Source organism: Pyrgilauda ruficollis, unplaced genomic scaffold (assembly GCF_017590135.1).
Source record: "Pyrgilauda ruficollis isolate IOZ18807 unplaced genomic scaffold, ASM1759013v1 scaffold94, whole genome shotgun sequence".
NCBI classification, from domain to species: Eukaryota; Metazoa; Chordata; class Aves; order Passeriformes; family Passeridae; genus Pyrgilauda; species Pyrgilauda ruficollis.
In genome coordinates, this window is record NW_024531488.1 from 586,075 (window position 1) to 606,085 (window position 20,011).

At 39.7% G+C, this 20,011-nt stretch overlaps 1 protein-coding gene across 4 annotated transcripts in view; it reads left to right on the forward strand.

The window, feature by feature from the left end:
• Positions 1 to 2,449: 2,449 nt before the first annotated feature.
• Positions 2,450 to 20,011, forward strand: part of PCSK5 (proprotein convertase subtilisin/kexin type 5) — a 224,994-nt gene continuing 207,432 nt past the window's right edge. For all 4 annotated transcript variants that reach the window (XM_041489485.1, XM_041489484.1, XM_041489486.1 and 1 more), the window contains exon 1: positions 2,450 to 3,130. In XM_041489485.1, the coding sequence (XP_041345419.1) occupies positions 2,933 to 3,130 (198 nt within the window). In that variant the 5' untranslated portion in view covers positions 2,450 to 2,932. The remainder of the gene's footprint in view (positions 3,131 to 20,011) is intronic.

A 20,011-nucleotide genomic window follows, 5' to 3' on the forward strand; every position in this document is an offset into this window, starting at 1 on the left:
ATGGCATGGCAGGAGTTCTCACCTCTGTTTTTTTTATTTTTATTTTTTTAGGGGATGTAAGGAGTGAAGTCCCTAGGGATTTTGCTGTGATTAGTATTCAGCAAAACTTTGCAGTCTGGAGTTCATTTTAAAACACATTCAAATGTTTCACAACACAACCAATGTCCAAATGTTCTCACACTAGCTATAATTGCCATCTAACACAGTGGCCTCAGCAAAGAGGACTATAATCACAGAAAAAAAATGCCTCTGGGGACTACACCCCTCCTCTTCCAGAGGCTATTTTTATGTATAGTACAATTTTCACAGCATTTTTGTTATGCTGTGCAATACAATGCAGCTTTACGAAAAGATACTTGGGGACAATGAAGTATTTATCAAATCAACTGATTCCTCGAAGCTTTGGTGCCTGTGTATAAAGCACCATTAAGTGAGACCATTAAGCACCATTAAGTTGGAAGTAAGTACATGACAGTATGGCTTTTTCTTAGTAGTGTGCACCTTCTGTCCATCATCTATAGCAAAAATATGGCAGTCAAAACAATGGTAAAATGATCTGAGAAAAGAAAATAAATTTTTAATTTACTGTCTTCAGAAAAACAAACTGGGGTTGCATAAGGTTCAGGTTTTGTGACCCATTGATTGCTATTTACTTCAATAGGGTGGATATTCATGATTAAGCATAATTTAAGCCCTCCAGATATAGGATAAGAGCTGACTTGAACCAATTAATAAGGAGGGCTAATTAATGTAGGATATTTAATGTCATAATCAAGGAATGTGTATTTATGAATATTAGCAACAAGGTGTAAGCACCTGGTCCTAACAGCTACAATTTATACAAGGGCCTGCTGAATCCAATGAGAGTGTTGACTGCAATTTCAATACAAGAATAATTTACTCAGCAGTAAGCCACCACCTGTGAAATCCTAGGGAAGGCAAGCCATGAGGTCTCAAATGTACAAAGAGAACTTAACAGTACATTGGAATATACTGAGAAGATGATCACGCAAACTACAAAAAAAAAAAAAAAAAACAAACAAAAAACAACAAAACTAACAGAGAAGAAGGACTCTCTGGCAAATAAATTCTTAGAGACATCAAGCAGGGAAGCAAAGAATGCATTCTCCTCCTTTCTAGTCTTTAAAAACTGTCAAAAGATGTGGGAAGATGTTAATGACCAGTATAATACCCATGCGTAAGGGAAAAATTAATGAACTTAAAGCAGAGAATCACCTGAATTGGCAAACACAGCTTTCTGTGTTTTACTATTTCTACTTTTCAAGGGAAACAGCTGCTTTAATGGTAGAGACGTTTCCACCATGTTTTGGTGGAGGAAAAATTAACTCCATTCTATGACCTTCTGTAAAGTATGTAATTTCTCATAGTTAAGCGAAAAAGAGAGTGAGAGCAGCCTGACAAAATCAGTCACCTTCGCTGACACCTTTTTCTCAGAGAAAAAAAGTCACAAATTTACGTTAGTGTATTGCAATGATACTTCTCATGTCCAAATTCCTTCAAAACTTGCAACAGATCCTCACAGTAGGTCCGTTGGACCAATTACTTTAACTTTCAAGCAAAATGAAGTAGATCTACACGGAGTCCAAAGTTATTATGGCGGCTCAAATGCTTAGACCATTAAACAACAATCTTGGGCTGGAGTGGACATGAGTTTTCTCCCACTCCAGCCAGGCACCAGCCTGAGACAGCTGCTGATGACCAGAAGCATCTTCTCTACGCGCAGAGGTGCTCTGCTTATGGAAGCTGGTTGCAGATCTGCATCAGGACATGGGTGAGGGAGCAGTGGGGGCTTTATCTTCTCTGTCTGGGTCTGGACCACCGATCCTCTGCCAAAGCAGCAGCCACTCACTTTCCTTTTTTAAGGTGATGACCACAGACAGACGGGCTGCATGAAACAACGATGTGAAGTGCGGCCAGGAAATGGGCGCACGGCGGCTGCCAGAAAAACAGCTGGGGGGCTGTTTCTGTCCTGCCTGGTAGCCTAGCAGTTTCCCCTGGCGACGGGAGGCCAGGGCAGACCCGGCCTATCGGAGCACCTGGGGCTCTCCCACGGCCCCTCCTCGCCCCGGGCGCCCCGCGGGCGCAGGGCCGGGAGGCCGCCGGCAGTGCCGAACACGAGGCCTTGCCGCAGGCCTCGCACCTCGCCGCGTCTGCTGCAGCCCCGCCGGCGGGGCGGCGGCCTCCCGGCCCGGCGCGGGGGCAGAGACAGCGCTCGGGGGCGGCGGCTGACGAGACCAGCAGTAGCCCGGGGCGTAGGAGCGCGGAGAGTGAAGCAGCCCGGCGCCGACTCGGCTGCCATTTCCCCTGGCCTTCGGCGCTGCGGGAGCGAGGGCGGGGAGAGGAGGCGGAGGAGAAGGAGGAGGGAGGGGAGAGGGAGGTGGCCGAGTCGGAGTGCACTGAGGCTCTGAGCTGCCAACACTCGCACATCGCCTGCCGCCGCAGCCGCGCTGCTCCTGGATTCCGGAGCGAGGGAGCGAGTAGAGGCGAAGAAAAGCCAGACGCGGGAGAGGAGGCAGAAGACCACTGGCAGGGGGAAGGAAGTCAGAGAGGAGGGAAACGTAGAGAGAGGGATAAGGACCCCTCCTCCCCGCGGAGAGACGACTTCCCATGTAGCTGGGGTTAGAGGGAGAAGCTGGCGCTCAGGAGCAGTGAGAGAAGCTCTCACAAGCAAGTTACTTAATCCCGGGAGAGCGGCGGGAAGAGGGCACAGCAGCAATCACTGATCAGAACCACTATTCCCAGCCCCTCATCATTTAACCCCCAGGCGGTTCAATGCACTACTCCAAGCTCTACCTAGTTTCTTCCTCGGGCTAACTTCGGAGGACGTACCGCCGGAGCGGCTCGGAGGGGAGGACAAGGGCCTCGGAAGAAGGAAGGAGAAGTTTTGTGGGGGTTGCGTGCGGAGGAGAAGATGGGCTGGAAGCGCCGCTGTTGCTGGGGAGGCGGAGGCGGCGGGGACCTTCTCTGCCGGCTCACTCTGGTGCTGGGGTTCCTGCTGCCCGCCTGCAGGACGCGCCTCTACACCAACCACTGGGCTGTGCGGATAACCGGGGGGCTCCCGGAGGCCAACAGGATAGCGAGCAAATATGGATACATCAATATAGGACAGGTAACGCTAGTCACAGCTACTTTCTACCGGGCACCGACGCTGCGGCCGCCCTGCGCCGCCGGGGCAGGGACAACGACGAGGGCGAGGGACGGGCGGCCCCGCGGCCGCTGCCCGAGCACGGCCCGGCCGCAGGCCCCGCCGTCGCCGCGGGGCGGTCAGCGGAGCCGCCGTGGCTTCCCGCCGCGGGCCCCGGGAGGTGATGCGCGGGGACAGGTATGCCGGAGAGGTTGGGGTCGTGGCCTTCCCTTTCGAAGCCAGGTGTGAAACGGGGCGCGGGCCAGGGAGCCGCCCGCGGGGCGGGAGGGGGAGGGCATCGCCGGGGGGCGACCCGCCGCCGCTCTGCTCGCCGCCTCGCTGCGGCTGAACTTTGCGCTCCGCGGCGGACAGCCTCCTGTGTCCGCTTTCCGAGTTGGAAAGCGGTGATACAAGACGAGCTCGTCCTGCAGCGAGCGCCGGTCTCGCCGGCAGCCAGGACGTGGCAGCCGCGGCCGCCGGCTCGCCGCGGAGGGCGTCCCGACCCCCGCGCTGGCGAGGCGTGCGGAAGGAGGAGGTGGCAGGGAGTCCCGGAGCGGCTGCCAGGCGTGCGGCTGCCTGCGGTGTTTGGTGGGGAAGGAGAGCGCATTGGTGGGGCCGGGGCCACACCTGGACTTGGCTAGATCCAGAAACCACGTCAGAAAATTCTTGGATACAGTCAGGTTTAGAAACTGCAAGTTAGCAAACACCTGGTTCTCACTGGCTCCTATCACACTAAAAAATGCCCCTCTTCTACTGTTAGGCACAGTTATCTTTGAAATGTTTCTTAAGGAGTTTATACTCAGTGTTTTAGGCTTTCCTCGCAGTTGTTCTCAAAATGCAAGTTGCATATGTCGGGTTTACAAGGTGAGTGCCTAAAAAATAAACAGTCCTGTTGCATGCTTGGGCGCAAACATCTAAGTACATTCTTTCTAGACAGTAGTTTATTCTACATGAATTGAAAGGTTAGAAATGAACATTTGCAGGTACAGAAGGCTTCCTTTGCTACATGACATTTACAAAAACGCAGCTGTGTTTACACTCCAGGAATTTCATATCAACCAAATCAAAGTAAGACCTGATTATTATTGTGTTTTAAAATGGGCTCCCACTTACTACATCATTGAATCAAAAGTTTAAAGTACATCTCAGTGTTCCCTCTCATTGCGAGCCTGAATAAGACAGCTGTGTGGTCAATTAAGATAAATAATTTGCATGAGAAAAGCTGGAAAATGTCACTGGGGTAGCACAAAACATGATATGTAAGGATGCAGTTACTTAGAAAAACTGAGTATCAACTTCTCTCGTGGAGCACTTAAGCAGGCAGGCAGTATTACTTCCAGCTGGAGGCACTAAAATTTGGGAGGAAGATTGCATGTCAGAATTGAAGTATTATTTTGGAGCTACAGCTTAGGAATCAAAATTTTTTGCATCGACTTTCTTTTTAGTCTTACACGTTTTTGCTCAAGATGTTTGTATTCCTGTCTGGGCCCTTATAGTGCCAAAATTAGCAACCGTCGGTTGGAGGATGCGCCTTTCCCCATTTTTTCTTTTGTCAGGCTGGCTGGTCAGCTCAGAGCCTGCCTTTTTATACTTTGCATGTGTAAGCCCATCTTGAATTAAGGAAAGAATGTAGTTGTTTCTTATGTGTCAAGTGACAGTGTCTTTATGCAAGTATGAAATATACAACTATGGATAATACAGATTAGGTGTACAGATGAGAATGAGAGAAAATAGAGACTATAAGTAATTGAAAACTGGAAAATACTTTATTAGGTACATGGATGAAAAAAAAGTAGACAGTGTGTCTAGGTAAAGATGGGTAAACTGAGTAAGGTATTCCCCTTCTCCTTTTGGAGAAAGAGAATCAGGAACAGTTTGGACAGATGCGGTGGACTTGCCCATAGCAAGCTTTTTTCATAGATCTGGAAAAGCAGGAAAATATTTGACACAAAACAGGAAGTGCAAAAAGAAGGTAAGAATGGGGCAGTAATCTGCTCGTTATTACTGAGTGACAATTGCAAGCAATTAAAAAATTTATTTTGTGTGAGATGTTGAAAGATATTTTCTTATCTGAATATGCTCTGAAAACAAGAGACACCAATAAGCAGAATTTTCTCATAGAGTTACACAGTAGGCATAATATTTTGGTTACATTAAATTTATGAGCTCATCTTTAAAAAGAAAGTGCAAAAAGCTAAATTGAAATTCCACTGCAGCTGGTCCTAAGGACCAATTTATGAATTATCCAGAAAAATAACCTATTTAAAATATTCAAGATAAGAAGTCGTGAAACTGTATAAAAATGAAAGTTGCAAGCCAGGAGCATTGTGACAGCAGTAAATTGCATGATTAGAGCTGAAGGAAACAGTGGGAAAGAGGAGTTCTGAAGGGCTTATTTCCACTGACCATTCTGTTAATTTTGTGTTTGTGGAAAAATGGCATTGAAAGGTGCGTAAAGTTGATCAGTGGAGAGAAGATGGTAGACCCAGGAAGGCTCTGAATTGTATATACTGGCCAACATCCTGTCTCCCAGTTTTTATTATTTAGTGCATTCCTGGTGACGGGAGGAATTTAACTTACTGTTTTTTGATGCTTGTGTGATTTGGAGAATATCCAGTTGAGTCTTGAAATACTTCTTCAGTAATTTTCATTGCCATGGCAAACCTGCAGAGGCTTCCTAAATGACTGGACAAGTCAATAAGAAATAGATGGCAGAAGGGGCTGTTAAAAGAGGCCTTGAGATGACCTGCTGGTGAGCAATTGAGAACTCTTTCTCTCACAGCTTCTGGTAAACTTTTGTTGCTCTCAGACTTCTGTGGTCTTTGTGTCTTATTATGAAAACTCAAAGCTTTAGCTTCTCTATTCATTGAATAGGGAATTTTCCATTAATTTTTAGGGAACACAGCACAACAGAGAAAGAATCCTCTTTAACTCTATGTTTTTCCAGGCTACATGTTTCTGTTTCCTGTTTCCTACAGTTTACTCTGACATACTTCTTGTTTATCTTGTATTTCCTGTATTACCAATGAGAGATATGTCTTCTGTGGTTCTCTGGACTTTAAAATTACACAAACATGTAATATCAGTACTTAAATGCATAGAGTTGACTTCTTTCCCCCTTTTCCTATGTAGGTTTTTCTGACTTACCCTTGGAGTGCAATTAGTAGTTTCTCTAGCACAAAAAAGTGTTGCATTGTTCTTTTTGCACGGGTCTCCTAAGACAGTGGTCTGGACTTGCAGGCCCTCTGGGACTGTGGTAAGATAGTGTAACATAAAGCAGACAGGGAGTTGTTCTAAGTTCCGTGCTGGATGGAGCAATTTGGCGTATAGTGCATCCCCCAGCACCTCTTAGCTGTCTTGTTTTCTATTTCGCAGTGACTACACAAAGCAGACCTTACCTTAGGGCAAAGTATCTGTCACTGACAATTAGGAACATTTCTTTCGCTGTTGGCAGCTGTCAAGGGTTAAGCATATCGTCTGTGTAGGATATTGTACAGTTGGTTTAAATATTGTGACTATTTGCTGTCATCAGGTGCCAGGAGTTTCTTGTTCAGGCAGTGGACTTCAGATCCTGTTCTTCCTTTTTTTCTTTCTTAATTCTAGTCAAGAGCTGAGGATGGGTGAGCACTTTCCCACATGACATCTTTCTTCTCCTGATAGTATTCTTCCAGGAATTTTACTTTTCTGATCTCTTCCAGAATTGAGTAGCCTATTCCCTGCCCTTTGCCTGTGACTGTCCACCCTTATCCCTACAATTTTCTTCATGCAAGGAATAGACACTATTAGCCAAAAGGCACCTAAGTGTGCTGAGCTTGAGCTGTGCCTCAGGAATCACATATGATAAACAGATTTGGCTTTCTAAATAATATAAATGCTGATATCACTTGCCAGTAAGTGTTTTGTGGTGAGTTCGTTTGTTTGTTTTAATTGGGAGTATTGGTTTGAAGACAGCAGATCACACAAAAGTTTAGTAAATAATATTTCAAACCTGTTCATTTCGACAGTTCATTTCAAACCTGACATTCTTTTGATGTCACAGAGAAGTTGTTGTGTAACAAGGTCAATTGATAGAAAGAATGGGAGGAATGGCTGTTTTTCATTTTCCAAATCTATTCCTGATGGAAGGCAGAAGTAAATTCTGCAAAGTAAGTAGTTCAAATTGCAAGACAAAGAAGCAGTTAAGGAAAAAGGGAACTTAATTTGAGATAAAAAGCCTAAACTAAAGGTGGTTGTCTTCAGCAAAGGAAGGAGTTTGCTGCCAAAAGTCTCCACCACTTTACAAGGATGTCTCAAAAAGGCATGATGACAGGCCTTTGTGCAAAGTTCAAGTACCCCTTAATAGAGGTGGATAATAGAAGAATTATACCTCTTAAGACCTGTGTGCTCATAGTATTGAAACCGAGTATACCTTACTAAAATTTAATACCTGTAATAAGTTTAATGAAGTCCTGAGTACTAAGGATACAAGTATCAGGACAATGGTATTAAAAGAATTAAAACTAGGTGTACTCTTAAGTTGTATGCATATGCAGATGTGTAAAGTGGGGTTACACAAATACACCAAGGAAAATGGAATTTTCTCTTACACATAGGAGGAAGAAACTGCATTTTGGAGTGGTAGACAACAATCACCAGAAGACAAATATTTGGAAAATGTATGTTCTGAAAAATTTTTTTTGCAATGCTCATAATGCCACAGAACCAGTACACCTGAACATATTGGAGACTACAAAGGGCTATTTCTTCATATTTAGTGGTAGTTTTCTCATCTCTGCAGTTAAAAATGGGAGGGAGGAGGGAGAGAGAGCAGACTGTAGTTCTAGTAAATGTGAGCTTTTCATTAGGAGCTGGATGAAATAAAGAAATGGATGGTTTCTGATCATACAGGCAATCTAGTAGCGTTTGTGTGTTGTTACAAAATGAGGGAAGATGATAGCTTGTTTAACAGTATAGTGGTCAAACTGCAAATTGTGTGATGATTTTTTAATTTAAAGCCCTCAGGCAAGCACAAACGAAATTATATTTTTAAGAATAACAAGTAGTTGCAAGCCCGGTTTACAAATGGCAGTGTTTGTGCAAACTGCTTCTCTCAAAGTGCAGAAGTGGACCAGACTGGGTTAAATGGAAGAACTGGAAGAAATCTGTAAAACATATTGATGTAAATCCATGGTGCATCATACCTCTGTTATGACAGCAGTCAGGTCTGGTATGACAACCTCTGACTGACAATGGCTGAAGCTGTAGAAGTGAAGGGCAAGAGGGAAATCACTGCAGATCGGTTTGTCCATTGCAGAGCCTTTAACGAAAAGCAGCTATGCCCACATGTTTCCTGGCAGATATATAACCAGTTTTTGAAAGTCTTCAGTAATGAAGTTCTGCAGTGTCAATGGAGCTAGTGGTTTTAATAGTCTCTTATTCTCTTTGTCCTTGTGAAGTCAAAACTGTAATAGCCTTTCTGCAATTCAAAGCTCGTGTTTCTTGTTTCTTTATGAATTTAAAGAGTAGCAACATCAGAAAAGTTGTAGCATTTCCTTTTTCCAGACTTTTATGTTTTCCTTCCAAGTTCAGGCCTTTCCTTTGTTTCATGTAAGTAAGGCTTTCACTGACCAGTCTTGCTGTTTGACTCTAGTCTTTCTAAGAGAGCCTCATATTGAGCGAGGAGATGCAAGAACATTACAGCTGAGTACAGCATAAGGATTCCTTCAGCTGTCCTCAGGAAAGCACTCCTGTTTATGTAACCCATTATGGCATTTGTCTATCCTGTAGCCATATGACATTCTTGACAGAGTTCAGCCCATGATCTGCTATGTTTCACTAATTGCTTCTGCCAAATTCCTAGCCCATTGTTTTCCAGTCTGAATTTATTCAGTAGATTGCTGTTTATTAGGTGTAGTACGTTGCTTATGCCTTTGCTGAATGTTGTCCTGCCTTTCCAGACCATGTGTTATAGTGCCAGTTTATTATGAATTCTGTTCCTGCTCCTCAACATACTAGCATATAATCTCTGAGTCTTTATGTATTTTGGTAGGTGTCTTTTCTGTGCCAGTATTTAGGTCACTAGTTGAAATATTAACCAAAACAATTTCAAGAGGAACTCTGGCAGGTAATTGTTTGCTGCCCTGGTGTAATGAATAGATAAATCACTCTTGCTTATGAAGTTTTGACCTACTGTTCCATAGTTCAATTCTGTGACCTGCTTCAGGAATTTGGTGCTATTACTCAAGTAGTACTTGAAGATAGATAAAGTTTTTATTTTACAAAGTATCTGCTCAAAATAAACATAAATAATGTAATAAATATAAAAATCTGAAGAATATTGAATTGGACACAATCATGAGTGATATGTACCTTAAGGTGTTCATAAGTGGATTTTTGACCCCAGTTCTAAAAGTGACTTTTTTTCCCAACTTATGGACTAAATTTAGTCACGGCCAGTGTTATATATCTGATCTTGTGCTTAAATGGCTCATCTGTCTCTCTATGACATTTTCAGGGCCAGCCTTTATTTTGCTTCTGTAGCTTCTGGTTTCCTATTAGAAGACAGAAGATAGACTTCCCACTCCTACAGTCATAGTTGCTGTGTTTTGGTTGATATCTGTTTGCCTTGACCAGAAATTTATGTCTTGCTTGTATACAACCTCCCCACTCCTTTGTACTCTTTTGCCATAAATAATGCTTGTTGTCAGGCAAGACATTTCCAGTGTCCTATTTTCTTCTTTTACAGCTATGTTCTGTGGTCTGTGATTGACCAGTATACCTTTCTCTTCTCCTCCAAATAATAAATTGTAAATCAGCAAGCGGGGAAATACATATCAACCGTATCATGTGGTACTCTTTGTCACCTGCCAAACACAGGAAAAGATATGATCAAACAGAATCCTGCTGGCCAAAGATACATACCTTAAGATAGTAAGTGTTTATTTGGCAACATACTGGGCCCAATTTGATTGATATTTGCAGAATGAAAAACTGTTTGGAATGAAACATTGGCAAGTCCAGCAGAGTATGAGAACTACAGAATGAAGGCTTGCCAGAACAGCTTGTTGTGGACATTCCTGTGGATTACAAGATGTTGCACAATGGAGGTGAGATTGTAAAAAGCATGTTAATCAGGCAAGAGGGAATATACAGTTCTAAACAAATAAAGAAAGAAAAAATTCTATGCACAGACTCTTCCAAAGAGAAGAAACCTGATCCCAAGGGGGATGGCATACTTTTTAATAAGGGATAGCCATCAGGCCCATCTTTGCTCAAGTTACATTTTTTTTTCTCTTTTTTTTTTTCTTTTTAGGATGTTTCTGTGGCAGCAGGGAACAGACATCACTTAGGTTTGTGTTCTGGGGCCAGATTGGAGTTAGGAGATGCTGCAAGTCATGGCTGAAACATGTGCTGTATATTTTATTCAAACTAGAACAAAACCAATGAGTTTTGTGTAAGAGTGCTTAGAAGGCAGTGAAGTGTGACAGAATAGTGCTGTGTGTCTGAAAGTCAAGCCTAGAATTAGATAATATTGTCCTTTTAGAAATATATCATTTAATCAGTGGTAGCATGTGGTGATACTGAAACCAGCTTGAAAGTAAACTTTCTAACACAATTTGAAGTGTTAGAATACAGGCATTCTTTATTACAGTGCTGGGCACATTCAGAGGATTTTTTCTCAATTTAATGTGTGTTGTGAAACTTGACAACAAGGTCTTTATTCCATCATGATCATCCATATTCATTAGAATGTACTTCCTAGCTAATGCATAAGCTTTACTTCTCCTAGAACCAATTTACAGGCCTCCACCCCTTACTAGAAGTCCTTTGAAGGTCCTCAAGTGTTAAATAAAGGGGTCTCTGGTGGTTGTATTCACTGAGTGCCCCCAGTATTGTAAACCTTGCCTGTAACTTCTGTGAGGGCATGTGCAGTTGTTTATTGTAACTTTGCTGCAAAACCTACTAGGTTACTCATTATCTTTTTATCCACTGGTTCTAGCTATGTTTAGCATCCTATATGCCTACTTTTACATTCTTTTATCTAATTTACTAGTTAGTCTTTAAGCTATATTTTGCAATTTCAAGGGAAGTGAAAATTTCCATTCTCTGTGTATTCTCTCAATAGTTTCCCCTCTGGATAAATCTAGAGAATATTTCCTTTTCTTTTATGGAGCCTTTCTTTGTGGAGCATATTTACACAGTAACCTGATGTCTTAAAAACAGACAGGAAAGAAAATACATGTTGTGTTGCACCTTTAAAGCCAGTAGTATGACATCTAGGGCATAGAGAAGTAGATCCTATAACATTTTTGTTCGCCTGAGCACCCTTACTGAAATAGACCCAAAAGGATGGAAGGCCATTCTGAGTCCGACAGAAGATCTGTCTAGATGCCACTACTGTAGGCACAGGCAGTGGTTTTAAGTTACTGTCCAGTGTGAGGAAGAACAAAACAAGCATCCAGTGCTTCTCCCTAACACTCCGTTCAGCTGTTTTCGGCTAAGGAGTCTGCCTGAACTGGATATTACTTCTGCATACTTAGAAATTTGCAGTGTTTGCTTTGTCCAGATTCTTGTTCAATCTTTGAAATAAAACGAAACTTTTAGCATCCACAATATTCTGTGGCAAGGATTTTCAAAGTTTCCTACTACACTATGTGAAGACACCTCTCTATTGCTTGTTACTTACTAGCTTTGTTAGATGGCTACTGAAAGAGGTGGTGAAAGATGATTTTTGTCCACTCTTACACCATACATGATTTTTTAGTCTTGGAATATTTTCTCCTAAATTATGTTGTATCTAGTCTGAGGGGTCTTAGCTTACTTTGCTATTCGTCATACAACTTCTGTTGTACCATATCTTTGTCCTTTCTTCTTTTCCTACTTGGAAACTTTTTCAGATCGCCCTCTTTGAATAGAGGGAACTAGAGCTACACAATATTTAGTATGAGAAAACCTTGCATTATTCTCATAATGCCATGTACTCTGCTTTATGCTTCATATTATAACTAACATCTAGTATGTAATTTACTGTGGGGATTTCTATTGAGCTGACTTCCTGTGGATTAGTCTGCCATAACCTTGAGATTGTCACTCTTTAATGGTACAGTACTGGGCAGCTCTGAACAGTTCTTTTTAGTGTGGCATTCGGTTAGTACATAAGTTAATCTACTTTTGTTTGTATTGGATTTCATTTGATATTGTCACTCAGTTTTTCAGGGTCCTTCTGCAGTTCCTGCGTAGTCAGCTGTTGCAGTTTTTGCATCTATCATGGCTGATTTCTACACATCATTGCTCACTCTTTTTCCCATGCATATTTTTTGTAAAGAAGTAGTGTAGCTTCCAGAAGAGATTCTGCAATGGAGCACAGCAGAACTCCATCTGGAATCTCCACTCATTGCAAGAAGCTAATTGCAATTTAATAAAAAAGTAACTAATTTCTCCTAAGCTTTGCTTTTGAGTTTTTTTTGTTTTGATTGCTTACTTCTGTGAAGACCTTTTGCAATGGGTTCTTAAATTCTTAAAACCTGTGGGTGAAAGACATTGTCAAAAGCCTTTTGGAAGTTCAACTAGACTGTATCTATTTACCCACCTCTGTCTATATGCTTGGCCTCTTAGGAACAGCAATAAATTTGCAAGGCAGAATTTTCTTCTGTTTAACTATTTCCAAAGCAGTGACTTTCTACCCATGTGTCCCTTAATCATCTTATTTCTTAGTTTCTATTCATTTTTCTAGTACTGACTTGTAGCCTCATCTCACATCTCCTTTTAAAAGTTGACATCACATTTTTTATACAGCTGTTCTGAAAAGTGAAAACTGTTTTTAAAATGAGATTTTCAATTACTTTAATTTACTGGGTGTTTTTATTCTTATTCCACCCATATTCTTTCAACATTGTGAACTGCAGAATGTCAACTATTGTATCTTGAGTAACTGAGCTGAGCTGAGGCAAGCAAATCAATCAAACACTAAACTTCAAAAAAAAAAAAATCGGATGCTTTTATGAGTGTGCTGCGCCCCAATGAGCCAAGCATAAATGAGCAGCTTTAAGCTGGGGAAGTGCTCCAACCTCTATTGGAAATTAGTAGACCCCTTCCCTACAGGATTGGGCTGCAACATAATCTGTTTTCTCATGAGCAACTATGCCCCATCTTGCACAACTGTCAGTTTTACCAATGGGGTAGAGTGAAACTAATGCAGATACATACAGAGTAGATGTATGTAGAAGCAGATTAGCTTCTTTGGTTTTTAAAGTATTACACTCCATGAAGTATTCAGTAGCAGTTTAATAAAGTCTCAGTAGTCTCTTAGTAAGGACATTGGAAATGATTTTGCATGTACCCAAGTTATATCAGTAAGGTTGACAGACTAGATGTATCCTGTCACCATCACACAATACGAGCTCCAGCCCTAGCTAGCATGGCAGTATTAATTGTGATATTCTGTACAGTTTTCTTCCTTGCTCCTTTGTAAACACAGTAATTTGCTTTCCATGAATTGAAAGCACAATATTAATAGGATTTTATTCATACCTAATTGAAATAAAAGGTAACTCCCAGAGGATACATGTATGGCAATATCTGGAATTGCTTTGATACTTCTGACATGTGCCCATCGCCACATCCTGTCATTACTCCTTTCTGCCTGTCTGATCAGGCTGAATGTTTGCTTCAGCTTGGAGTAGTTTAAATTTCCATTGTCAATGAACAACACATCCCTACCCACAACCAGTTTTAGATCAGTGCATGATGAGGGTGGCCAGCTGACAAATCACGAAACCATCATCTGGTAAAACTGCTAGAATTAACAGAGTTGCAGAGCTTTGTTTTCTATAAGAGTTAACTGTTCTGTGACCCAAAAGGGCCCTGGACTGTGTTGACATCAATACATGGTTCTACCTTTGCAACAGACTTCTCTTTTGGAAGCTTTCTTGTAGGTAAATGCCATTCCAATTGTGTGAAATCTGAGCAATTTCCATTTTTTGCCTGGCAAATAGAAATACTAATCTGACAAACATAACTGCACAGTGAGAAGTTCTAGTGGTGGTTAAAATTTGTATAGGTATTCTGATATTTCTTATCTTGTAGGACTCTGACAGTGTTTCAAAAAATGAAAATCCATTTATAAAGAAAAATACATAGTTTTATCAAATGCATTGTTGTCATTTTAACTGACTGTTTTTTTCCTATTTCATTATTTTGGTATGTTTAATATCAATGTATTAAAAAAATGTACAGTAGAAACTCTTATCCTTTCTCCAAGAAAAAACACATTCAGGCATTCTCTCAACCCAGAGGTTGTAAGATTCAGCTCTCCAAATGAGAAGATCACCAAGGAATGTTCTTCATATGTGTGAAATAGGTAGGGTCTGAGAGCTGTAACTTGTATATCATTAGTTTTAGTAAATTTAGATGTTTTGTAATGAATTGAGTATCAGATCTCTTTGGCTTGTCTCTGTAGTGTGAAGTAATTTGGAAGCTTAAGTTAGTTCTTAGCTTAATGAGATTAACTACACTTAATTGAAAATACAGGCCTTGCTGGGGTCTATGTTGATTATGTGTAGTGACCATCAAATACAATAAAAGATTCCAGTGAATCCAGTGAAAGCTTAATTGAATCTTCTAGCATTTTTAAAAAATGTGCAGCAGGAGAGACGTGTATATCTGAATTAATGTAATTTTTTTGTGTCACTTTCTTTGTCTATTTTATTGTTGTTGTGATTGCAAATAGAAACTTTACGTGGAATATTGCAAGACTGTGCTAGACATAAGCTATGCTAGAATAGAGTCCCTTGGTATGCTGTAATACTTCTCAAATCCTTACTAAATGTTACTTATGATTATGTAGCTTTTTTATGATTGCGTAGTTTTATTTCTTGCTATGTTTGAATGCTACATGACGCAAATATTTTTTGGTCTCATTTACTCATTTGCTTTTGGTTTTGGTGTATCTTTAGATGCTGTCAAAGAGAATTTTTTGTTTTCTTACTATTAAACTGTTACGTGAACAGGTGTTGCTCTAGTTGTCTTATCAAAGCCAACGGGCTTACATATGGAGACATAAATAAAGAATACTGACAAACCTTACTTTTACACCAAAAAAAAAGTATAAACTTGTGTGCAGCTCTAGCAATAACCAAGTAAAATAGATGAATATGTCAGTAACCTGGGGTTCTGGACCAGTTGCATGCTTCTCTGTATTTGGTTAAACGTGTTATACAGAGTGGAAGATACCAGATTTTGCTGGAGTACAAAGTTGAGGAAGTGTGATCTAGGTTAACTGTATAAGAGGGTTGGATTTACTGCCTACACACCCCACTTAGATGAACTTAACTCAGATATTCCTATGAGTCACTTCTTTATAACTGTTCGGTAAATTATATCGGTAATAGAAGAGGAAATTGCTTAAATCAAGTCTCATGAGAAAGTCAGTTAAATTAAAACATGGTACTTCCTATGACCAGTAAGAGCTGAATTTAGATTTGTAAGACAACGTACAGCATGAAAAGGTTTATTGCTGGCAATATAAATGTTCACTGTAAACAGTATGACTAGTGTAAGTCACCACATTAGTCATTTTGAATGGTATAAATTCCCTTGCTGTTAATGTGCTTAGGAGTTTTATATTGATGTTTAAATAACTGGATGCAGATATAACAGTATTTCTACTGTTGTAGAAGAACTGCCCAGTTCTTAAATCTTTTACTCATGCAAGTAACCCCATTAGATTAGACTGCTCTTGATTTATGTCTCTGAAATTCATTAGTTTCAACAGTTATTTCTGACTTGCAGTTTTGTAAGTAAGAAGGTACTTGATCCCATGGGACTGGGTAGATGTTTACAAGTTTCAGGACAGGGATGATGCCTATGAAATATTTCAGAATCAAGATTTAAAAGGAAATGAATATGTGCATTGTTTGTTGTGACAAACAATGTTGTGACTTTTCTTGCAGTAATTTGTTAAAAAAATAAAACCTGTTAACTACCCTTTATACTATTCACATGAATGAAGTAGCCTGGTCAGAACTTTGTCAAGCCTCGTTCTTACGCTTTATTATAATTACATGTATGACAGCACAGGTGAAGAAACATTACAAAGAAACCATAGTCTTTAGAGTCTGGAGTAGCCAGTAATGTATAGTATATGGCCGTTCTATTTGTTATTTCAACAAACATTCATGACACTGCATGAGTATATATCCTCATTTTAGATTTGTTTTGTAATGCAATATAAAATAGGATTGGAAGTCAATAAAATAGAGGCAAAGCTCACTTCAGTTAATGCAGTATATAATTTAAACATTTTAAATTACACATTATTGAGTTAGGAAAGGGGAAAAATATTTCAGAAAGCAGTGGCAGTTTAGTTGACTCCTCAAATTTAAAGGTTAAAGGTATTTGTTTCCTTTTTGATGGCTTCATCAAAATGATGACTATGGTACTGAAACAAACATGACCACATTGCCTTAACAGCTTCTTTGCAGATAAAAATTATGTTCGTTATGGCTTGAACTTTCAAATGCATGGTGACTGCATTGAAGTCACTTTAAATACTGCAGAGTATTTAAAATACTTAAAAGTATTTAAAATACTTTTGTTTGTTCAGCATAATATAATACGCTGTGTTGCACTCATTTTTACTTGCAGAAATAAGGTGGTGACTTACTGGGGTTCACAGAAAGGGGCATAAACTATCAGTTTATATTATGTTGGTTTTTTGTATTGAAAAGAAATGATAGAAAAGATGAATGAGAATGAAGGAAGTAATTTATTTCCTTTTAAGCATTTTAATGAAAAATGTAATGTTGCCTGGAATTGCAAGCCCATGGTCACAGGTTTGCTGCGTAACATTGCATTACTTTATTTGACAGGGATGTGAGCTTCGCAGTTGCTGCAATGCTCACAGCTGCAGTTATTAATGCCTGTAATTACTGCACTTGAATTTTAACATTTCACATGACAAAATGTGGAAATGGCTTTCTTCACCATCTCCCCCTCAAATGTTTTAGGCTGATATGTCTGTTAGGATCTACACTTCATAAAAACCCCTCTGCCACTGCCTGTCCAATAATTAAGGTTCATTAATTTTAGCTGTTTTTGAACATCGTTCTAATAGTCACAACCTGTTTATCAATTCTAGAGAAGAGGTGGATGAAACCCTTACTGACCTTCAAAGAAAATTTTCAAGTACCATAGTGACATTTTTTTTCAATTTAATGCTTGAACAGTCAGCACAGTGTCCAGTATATCTTCAGCTTCTCTCTTTTTGTTCATTCTTAATATGACTGAGGGCATATTTGTGTGCTGTCATCTATAGGGAAGTGTTCAAAGGGTGCTAATACACAGCACAGCTCAGATAGTGTCCTCCCTTAAAAACTGATGCATGTTCTTCTCAGAGCTACAGCTGCATGAGAGAAGGATCAAGCTCAAGCCCTACTTGTGTCATAATTTTTGCAGAGAGTATGTATTTAGTGGGGGCTCTTGTTATCTGTGGCATGTAAGGCTTTGCTGCTCATCCATGTTGGACTCAAACATCATTTTCACAGAGTCTTTATTCAGGCAGCTTTTCCTTGGCTTTATTTACTTGATGGGTGTCTTTGGGATTTCTCTTTTTATGATTTGGATTCAGTATTGATTTTTTTACCTGTACTTTTAGAAGTAGCACTATTTTGAATTAAATGTGATCAAAGTATATTCTTATTTTTAAAAAAGTCAGTTAACCTCTCCCACTAACTCTCTCAGTAAGGCAGAGAGTTCATAATTTCAATAACAACAGCATTTACACAAATATGTAATCTAAAAAAAGATGCTGCAGTCCTGTTTGGAAGGATTGTTCCTCCTGTATAGTAGTGTAGATTCAATTAATAAATCTTAGTGTGATCTAGCATGTATTAGAATTAAGGCTATGATACAGTTTGAATTTATTCTTTCTAATACCTAAATTAATCTTACCTGCTGATTTGTACTAAAACTTGTTTGTGTTAGAAACTTTCTTGGTTTTCTTAATTATATAAACCACTTTATATTGCTATTTGGTTGTTAGATTTTTTTCTCTTTATTTTTCAAAGTAATTCCATGTGCTAAATAAGGTTACCAAGAGAGCACTAAAGTACTGTAATTTCAAAAAGCAGAGTTTCATTTGACAATATTTTTTTTAAAATACAACTGTACAAAGTAACCTCTATACAGAAAGTGTGATGTAGGAAGCTTTTTCCAATTCACCTCAACTTTTAAAAGTTATGTATCAGTAAGGAGTCTCAGAGGAAACATAATTTGGTTTATGTTGCTAAATCTATTTTATAATATATTTTCAGTACAGCATTTCTCTATATAGAAAAGTGAACTTTGATTTTTTAAAATAGTTTAGAATAAATCTAAGTAGGAATTTAGAATTCCACATTTAAATGTAGCTTTTCGTTTTAATTAAATTATATTTTAGAATTGAGACTATAAATGTGCTTAAGTTATATTCTGTAATGCAGTAGAAAGCCTGGTAAAGTAAAATTATGAGAAAAACTACTTTTATAGAGGTAATCCCGAATCAAATATACCAATTGTCTTGGTTTGAGACAATGGGCACTCTGAAATGAGTGACATCCCCCTTGATTCCAACCAATCCCTTTCTACAAGTAAGGAACAAGATATGAGTAGTTACATGTGAAAAAAAAAAAAACCCCAAACGTGTTTAGTAACAGAATGCCAGCAGGCAATGGAAAAAAAAGTAGCTTTTTGACAGCAAACTGCTAAATCTCACAACCCCCAGGAAACAAAGAGAGGCCCCAGTGCTGGAAATGCTCTTTCACAAGATGTGTCCAGCTGGATGTGGCCACATGGCTGGAGGACAAGGGGAAGATGATGTCACACCTTCCCTTCCAAGGTGGCACCTTCCAGACAACTGTATCTTTCCCTATGGAGCGGAAAGCCAATTGACTTGAACTGGCTTGACCAGCAGGCACCTATGGAACTCAAACAAAGGCAGTTCAAAACAGCCAAATGCAACCTCTCCGAGATGTGCAAAACCCCCCAAAACTAAAAGAGAATCCAAAAAGGGAAGACAAAACCTTTGCCTGAGTAAAGACCAAACAGCCCACGAAGAATATACCATGCAGCAATGAACCAGAAGCTGCCCATGAGAGAGGATTTTAAAAATGCCCATGACAGCATTTCTAGGCACACACACAGCATACTTGCCTTGTAGGGTCTTACAGTAACAATTTTTGGGCATGATAGATATGGAATACAATAACATAATTGTAAAAAATCTTAACTTTGATACTGAATTAGAATGATATCAAAAATTGTAACCAACCTCAGAATATCAATGTGTTTTAATCCTACTAATGAAGGCATATGAAAATTAAAAGGCTGGAGTTTATTTTTGATTGAAAGAGTTAATGTGTTACTTTATTCTTAAAACAAAATACAGCAGCATGTAAGCAACAGCAGTGACAATATCTTGAAGAACATAAGGCCGAGCTACTTTATTTTAATGGTTGTTACTAATTTTTGGCATTGGCTGTTTGAAAAGCCAAACTAGCTCCAGGCAAGTGCCCAGACAAAATTTCCCCATTCAAATAACTGAAACATAAGTGAAAAATATAAAAGAAGGCTAAAATGGTGTATTTTAATTCAGTAAGATGTTATGCTTTCGTCTCTATTTAAACTGAATGAGAAGAAATGCCAGTAGTTAAAATGGTAAAGTGTTGCCACCATGTTGAAGAGATGCAGTGTGATTTCTGCTATGGAATTGTGACATTTCTGCTGAAATAGCCATGTGGTTTTTTTTTTTTTTTTTTTAAATTTCGCTCTTTTGCAGTTTTCTTTATTTTTCATATGCAGGTTGTTCTGAAGGGAATCTTAAATTTCCATTTTAACTATCCTGTCCTCCAG